General features: G+C 52.8%; 1 protein-coding gene across 1 annotated transcript; it reads left to right on the top strand.

The window, feature by feature from the left end:
* The first annotated feature begins 975 nt into the window (after positions 1–975).
* ISCU (iron-sulfur cluster assembly enzyme) lies at positions 976–7,343 on the top strand. The gene is made up of 5 exons (XM_036449255.2): positions 976–1,131; positions 2,654–2,767; positions 3,577–3,687; positions 5,465–5,543; positions 6,837–7,343. Exons 1-5 carry the CDS (start codon positions 1,018–1,020, stop codon positions 6,920–6,922), a joined length of 504 nt encoding a protein of 167 aa, XP_036305148.1. The 5' UTR covers positions 976–1,017; the 3' UTR covers positions 6,923–7,343.
* The last annotated feature ends 219 nt before the right edge of the window (positions 7,344–7,562 follow it).

The raw sequence follows: 7,562 nt of genomic DNA, 5'->3' as shown, positions 1-7,562 counted from the left end.
GTGATCTGGGAATAAATACCTTACTGTCTATGACCTAGCGCGTGGTTCAAGTGTCCCCACCAGCTGAGCGACCCTCAAACGCAGAGAAAACCCCAAGTCCTCGGAGATCGAATGCACCATTCATGAGAAAACTACATTTCCCAAAAAGATTCTTCCCCCTTTATGTAGGCGTTAAAGACACACGAGAGTTTTCTCATTTTATAAGAAACATTAATAAATTACATCACTAGGCATTTAATTAGAAACTCAATTGCCAGATATTGTCATATGAGTTTACCATTGTTTATACAGAAATAGATCACATAGACATATACTTTTTAAAGAAGAAAAAAATCAGGACAGGGTGTTCGATTCTTTCATCATTAAGCTTCCCATTTTGAGGTAGGGGAGTATTTTGTGTGTTTACTTATTGCCTTTTTCCTTCACCAGTAAGTTTAATGAGGCAGGTCTGGTTTCCTTTCCGTTAGATTCCCAAAGCCTCGAATAGCGCCTTGACTCATAGTAGGTGTTTACCCATGAATGAAAAAATTGTCCTTGAATTACATGTTACAAAAGATCGAGGCGTAGAGAGCTAATATCATTTGCCGCCCTGAGGTCACACAACCAGGGAGGAGCAAAGCCGGGGTTCTAACTCGGTTTATCTGAATCTGAATCCCAAGTGCACTTAACTCTCTGAGCAACCCTGGATACCTTACTAAACGGCTCGGAACCGAAAAGCTCTCAGCTGCACATTAGGGTTAAAAATATGGGCTGGGTGGCCCTCTGCGCCGCATTCGGGCGGTGGTCTCGGTGGACGTCCACGCGAGTCCCGCACTCCACCCCGAGACCCTCGTACACACCAAGGACAAGCCCTCCTGCCCGTCAGACCTCCCGCTCCGCCCCGCGCCCCGCCTCCCCGAGGGGCGTGGCCCACGTGCCCGGCGCGTGACGGCTCGGGCACGCAATCGCGGTGACATCACACGGGCGCGCCCCGCCCCTTGGCCTCGCGCTCGGACTACGCAGGCGCTAGCCGGCAAGATGGCGGCGACTGGAGCGGGCCGCCTGAGACGCGCTGCGTCAGTCCTGCTGCTCCAGACCCCGCGCCTGCCGGCCCGGGAGCTGTCAGCTCCCGCCCGGCTCTATCACAAGAAGGTAGGGGGTGCGCGGGGTCCGCAGCGATCAGGGCGGGGGGACGGGGACGGTCGACGGGACCGGCGGGTGCAGGTGCCGGACAGAAGCCCAGGGTGGGGAGGAGTGGCCGCGGGACTCTCGGCGCTGGGGGAGCCCCCGCTGTGGCCCGGGGTGGGGATGGCGCCCGGCCCTTGGATGGAGGGATCGCCCCCCTCGCGTGACACTACCTCCGCCTGCCTTGCTGCGCAGTGACGGCGCGTGAAATAAAAAGAACCGTCCGCGGGCCCTGCCGCTGGCCGCGACGTCGTGCATCCCGCCCTTGGACATCCTAAGAGCCCAGGGAGGAGGGTCCCGTTAGGACCGGACTCCTGGAGCTCGGCCTTGGCCAGGTGACCTTGGGAAAGTCGCTGACCTTCGCCGAGCCTGCCTCCCCGTTTGTAGAGTGGGTAACTGAACCCTCCACGCAAGGTGATGCTCGCGGGGGCCTCGGCAGGGTGCCCGGCACAGAGAGACCTTTTAGGTGCCGCCGTGGCGGTTCTTGTAGGAGCTCAGAGCCTCCGGGTGGAGCCCATGCACCGCCTTGTGTTTGTTTTCATGTTTTGTTTGGGGCGGGGCATAGGGATGGGTGTGTAATTTGCAGCCCTTGCCTTGGGTAGGAGGGGGAGGGGGGAAGGGGGAGAGAAGAGACGTGTAAAGTCCCTTGGACAGGAGACTGAGTGGCACTCGGACACCACTAACTAAAGGATGTGGTAATTCAACTTGGGGACAAACGGTACAGATTGGATATTACCTTGTAGGTCCTTGGGCTTGTAGTCGACATCCTCGTCAGAACGGTGGGGGGAGGGGAACCAGTCGATCCGTACACTGGTAAAAAAAAAAAATAATAATAATAATAATAAATCTCAATGTTACTAGAACCTTCCATGTGCCAGTCTGAATAAACATTTATTCTGGCTTCCTAGTCGCCCAGGACTTGGCTCCTCCCCCACCCAGGGGTGTGTCTTGTTGACAGTGCCCGCTGGAGGGATTGGGGCTGGCACCTCCTGGCCACCGGGGTGCGCTGCTGCCCCGGGGAGGTTTCAGGGCCCGGAACTAGTGATGGGACAGTGATTTTTATAATCGTGCCCACTCGGACACGTTTCACAGTGGTTTCCCTGTAGCAGTCTCCTCGAGGCTTCTGGGAAAGCCTTCAATTTATGGCTCATAGTTACTTTTAGAACTTTTGAATAGTCATTATCCTTCAAGAAGAAACTGTATTTGGAAGTAACAAAAATGCCATTGGAGCTCAAGCTGGCCATTTAGGTGGTTAAAGGTCCAATCGTTACAGGTGGTTAGAAGCCTGTGGAGGGAAAACATGGTTTTCCTCCAGCATCACAAACCTCTTAAGGTCATTGGAAAGGAGATGCAAAAAGACTTTGGGTCACAAACGGTTCTCATTTGGCATTTAGTGATTGCCTGCCAAATTCAGGTGGCTGACTTGGTGCTTGCCATTAAGTTAAGACCAAAAAAGAGTGATAGTGATTTCTCTTAACTCTCATTTCAGGTTGTCGATCATTATGAAAATCCCAGGAACGTGGGGTCTCTTGACAAGACATCTAAAAATGTTGGGACTGGATTGGTGGGGGCTCCAGCGTGTGGCGATGTGATGAAATTACAGGTACGGCTGGTTTCATCTGGAATGGGAATGGGAATCTGTTGGCTTCAGAGTTCACACAGCACTTGCATACATCTCCTTTGGTCTCCGATGGGATGATGGGGGTGCTGGTGATCGGGGCAGAGCCTGTCCTAGCGCTCCTGCTGGTTCACTGTGCTGACCCTTTCCGATACAATCAACTGATCACCCTGAGCTGCTCACTGAATCAGCTTCAGTTCCACTGTCAGTTAAGTAAACGATTCTGTGAGTTTTACCAAAGGAAAACCACAGCCGTTGAGCTAGCCATCCCCTGTGAGATAAGAAATCCAGTCAATCAGACCTCCTCCAAACTGAGGGCCACAGGAAGGCTGGGTAAACCGTAGCTTCATTCACAACCTGCTTCATCACAGAGGGAGGGCAGCGCGCCAGTCTCCCCATCTATCTCAGAAAACAGCAATGGGGCAGGGCGGGACCACTAGACGCAGTGTGGTGTCCAAGAACAAAGCATTAGCTAGAGACCGTGTGTAGGCTCCCCCGGCGTTTCCAGGGCAGACAGACACAGCAGCCGCGAGCAGAACTGCACAGCCAACAAGCAGGTGAGGGTTCAAAACAACCAACCAGAACTTCAGAGGGGCGTATTATTTAGCTTATCAGATCTATACGATTGTCTGTGTTTAACTCTTCATCCCTGAGCTCTTCAAGACAAAGCAAACTCAGAAAATACCATCATTAGTGCCACAACGTCCAGGGGAAACAAGGCCGAGGTCTTGGGAAGAGCCCGGGAAGCCCTGTGAGTGGCGCTCCTACAGACAGCCCCACCCTGTCTCTTCTAGATCCAGGTGGATGACCAGGGGAAGATCGTGGACGCCAGGTTCAAAACCTTTGGCTGTGGCTCCGCCATCGCCTCCAGCTCGCTGGCCACCGAATGGGTGAAAGGAAAGACGGTAAGGTCACTCGCAAGCCTGACAGAATCAAGTCACGTTTTCCACAAACTTGGCTCTCAGTTAAGGGAAAGGTCGGGGGGGGGGGGGGGGGGGGGGGGGAGGCGGGCAGAGAAATAACTGACTTTAAAAAAAATACATTCTGATAATTTTTTTAAATTTCTTTTTAATTTCTCCTACCCAGATTTTTATTAAATTCTCCACATTGAGAACAGTGGCTTGTTTTGTTAAGTGTTTTTTAGTTTGGGTTTTTTGTTGTTGTTGATTATTTTCATTTGGGATTTTCTGTGATGTTTTCTTTCTAATTAAATAGAAAAGAGATCCTCACCTCTCCATCTAACAAGATAGAGCTTAAGAGAAACCTTAGCTTTCTCCAGGGCTGCTGGTGGTGTAATTTCTTAGGACTGTCGTCAGGTCAGGGAGTGTTGTGTAGTGGTTTGTTTTCTTGTTTATGTCCTCCCATCCTGTTGCGGGAAGGACTGCAGGTGGCTTTTAAGGATTCGTGGAATAACAAACCGGCCTGTACTAACAGAGGGATTGAAGGATCACATACACATCGAGGGGAGGGGCAGGGTGAGCAAGCTAATCAAAACAGTGACCCAGGTGGCTGGTTGCAGGCCCCCAGAGTGGAGAAAAGCGGGAACATCTTTCCATCCTTTTCTCTGCCAGCGCCTCTCTCCCCAGCAGCTGCAGAAGCAGAAGGTCCCAGACCCAGTAAAGAACTGGACTTTCTAAAACCTAGTCATTCAACCCTCTCAGAAAAGCTAACCCGCAGGCTGCTCATCCTTATAGCCCTGAGGGACCAAGTTCAGGGTTAAAGAGAAGTGCGCTTGGGGAGCTGGGCAGCTCAACAGCACAGCATATGCCACACCGCACACCACCTGCTTTCCGTGGCTCGGGGCCTTCTGGCTGGCAAGCTCCTCTGGGCCAAGGAGGCCCAGGCCTGGCCTGACTGGCAGGAGGTGGCTCTGCGGTGATATGTCACCAGTTGTCTGCAGGGAAAGGGGGGAAGAGGAGACAGGCACCTGTGCTCCAGGACCTCTGAGATGTGGTCAGAAAATGGGGGAAGAAGACCTTTCTTTGACCTTGACACCCTCCCATCTGAGTTCCCAGGAACAGAACTTAAGTCATAATTGAGTAGAGTGAGTGGCACTGGGAAGTGAGGGGACAGGTGGGGCAAGCTGGCTTTCCTTAAGCTGCTGGGGCTGTTCCAGGTGGGCAGGGAGCCGCCTGCCTCTTGTTCTGCCCTCGGACTCTGCTCCGAGCCCCAAGCAGGTAGAGCTGATCTCCTTTCAGCAGAGGATGAGCCTAAAGGGAGCTCCCAGCCCAGGACCCACCTGTGCCACTGCCTGTCCGTCCCTCCGACCGCCTAGTGCCATCAGCACTGCTAGTTGAAGGGACTTACTCTAAACATTTGGTACAAGGATATCGGAGAAGCTGATATTCACAAAACCAGCAATAGGAAGTCACTGCCTTTTAAAGAAAAAGACTCGTGTTTCTGGCCTCCAGAAAGTCTAATTCCTAGGAGACTTCTCACAGGTTCTCTTCAGCTCCTAGAGTGTCTGTGCTGGCCCTGCTCACCCCAGCCCCCCGCTGTGCTCACTTCCTGCCCCAGAGTCCCACCTGCAGCCTTGACACCCAGGTGGGGTCCTGAGAAGGTCATTAACAGCAACCTCCCCCATTCACCCTGTCCTGAGGGCCTCTGGGGCCTCCCAGGGTATTGTCTGTCCCTCTAGACAGCATCGCTGACACCACCGCGTGTCTTTCCCATGTGCCTCAGGTGGAGGAAGCCTTGACCATCAAGAACACAGACATCGCCAAGGAGCTGTGCCTGCCCCCGGTGAAGCTGCACTGCTCCAGTAAGTCTCTGCGGCCGGACACTGGGGAGGAATTTGGTAATGGAGTCAACCTGCATTTGTGACAGTAATGACGGGTCCTTTGTGGTCATGGAGTCCGTCTATAACCTCTCCAGGGCTCAAGCCCGGCCTCAGCCATCGCCAGGACAGCCTCTGGGAGGTGGTGTGAGCCAGGCCTCCTGCTGAGCACTCCATAGCGTCCTTTGTAAACCTCAGGGACATCCCGGGGGCCACAGAAGTGCCATTTCCGCTCCCCTTACGGTGAGGGAACAGGTTCAGGTGAAAGCACCAGTCACACGGCTCTTAAGCGAGAAAGCCAGAATCTACACCCCGGTCTCTGATTCCAGAATCTGTGCTGTTCCCCCCTTCCCCCCTTGCAGGAAAGTGAGGGCCACAGGAGAAAATTCATCTTCCACAAAACCCGCTCGTGTGTATTTCCTCACTTCCTGTGCACATTCGTTGCTCTGTATCTGCGTCTATGGGATGACTTAAGCCCAGATGCCTTAAGACTGAGGCTTGGCTTTCCAGCTCAGTCTCTGGCTTACATTTAAAGCTATTTCCCTCTTCTCTCAACCTTGTTGGGAAAGGAGGGAATGAGAAACCGCATTCCTAACAGTGATGGGGTTTACTGACCAAATTAGTTAAACACCAGCAGAGAGTTGGGCCTTTGCCAGGAGAGCCGAGGACCGGGACAGGGACACGCAGATGCAGTCTTCAGGAAGTCTGCCGAGACCCAGGTTCTTTCCACTTGAGTTGGAATTTCAAGTAGCCGTGAATAAAGGGCACAGCTTGTAAACATTCCCTCCCCCTTCAGAAAAACCCCAGCCTTTCCTTCCGGCTTCTCGGGTCCTGAGGCCTGAGCCGAGGCTCTCATTCCAGCCCTCTCGGTTTTTCTTTTCCTCCACAGCCTCACTCCTAAGTAAGTGTTCAAGTTTAAGATCACTAGAGAGTCATGTGGCCGACACCATCCTATCCACAAATGACATGACCTAAGTTATGCCAGCTAGCTTAACCAGCACCCACTACGTTCACTTCAGTCTCTCCTGGGAGCAGATGAGAACGAGTATTTGTTGTGTCCCTACTGTGTGCCAGCCACATTGTAAGTCCTTACACAGTCCCAGCAAGAAAAGCAGGATTGTCCGGTTTTACAGAAAAGGAAGTCGATCCACAGTCTCAGAAACTAACTTGGGTAACCATGAAGCCCTGCCCAACAACCACTGGCCTCGCCTCTTAGAAATTCCCTCCTAAGACTGTTTCTGTCTAGAAACTCAGGCTCTCTCCTTCCTGTCCTTCCAGTGCTGGCTGAAGACGCCATCAAGGCCGCCCTGGCTGATTACAAACTGAAGCAAGAGCCCAAGAAAGGAGAGGCGGAGAAGGAATGAGCCGCGGCGATGCCCTCAGCAGGGCCTTCAGCTGCCTGCCCGCCCCGCGCTATCCCCTTAGACTTCAGAAGCCCCTCGCACTGCACTGGAAGGCCATATGCATGGCACTTGCTGTTCACACCGCGGCTCTGATGCCAGCAGAATACAGTTCACTCGTTCCGAATCCTGTGGTTTCTTTCAGCACACATGCACCGCCTTAATCCTAATTCTGTATATTTTGAATGGAGTGTACAGCCTCAAAAGTGCAATCAGTAAGTCTTGAGTTTTGCTAGTCCATGGAGTGCACAAAGATCTATTTTATCTGAATCTGTTTTGGGGAGGATTACCAATAGAATGCCTTGTATGATTGTTTGATAGAACCAAGTATTGTACATAAGACAGATCTGCATATATATATAATAAATTAAGGAATGTGAGACAACGGTTTTCTCCCCTGAGCCTTATCTCTTGGGAACTTCACTCGCCCCAGAGTGCTGCCCAGAGCCCCTTGGGTCCCCAAGTGCTGGGCCATGGCATCAGTGCTCCCTCCGAGCACAGCGGGCGGGAGGGGGGCACAGAGACCGCCATGCTTAGGAAACGGGGGGGGGCGGGTGGAAGGAGGGGACCGGCCCTTTGGGTTGTTCTCTGCGGAGTAACAACG

Source organism: Pipistrellus kuhlii, unplaced genomic scaffold (genome assembly GCF_014108245.1).
Source record: "Pipistrellus kuhlii isolate mPipKuh1 unplaced genomic scaffold, mPipKuh1.p scaffold_m20_p_20, whole genome shotgun sequence".
In the NCBI taxonomy this organism is placed as follows: Eukaryota; Metazoa; Chordata; class Mammalia; order Chiroptera; family Vespertilionidae; genus Pipistrellus; species Pipistrellus kuhlii.
Note: the sequence above shows the minus strand (reverse complement) of the source record. Positions and strands in the feature narration are given on the sequence as shown.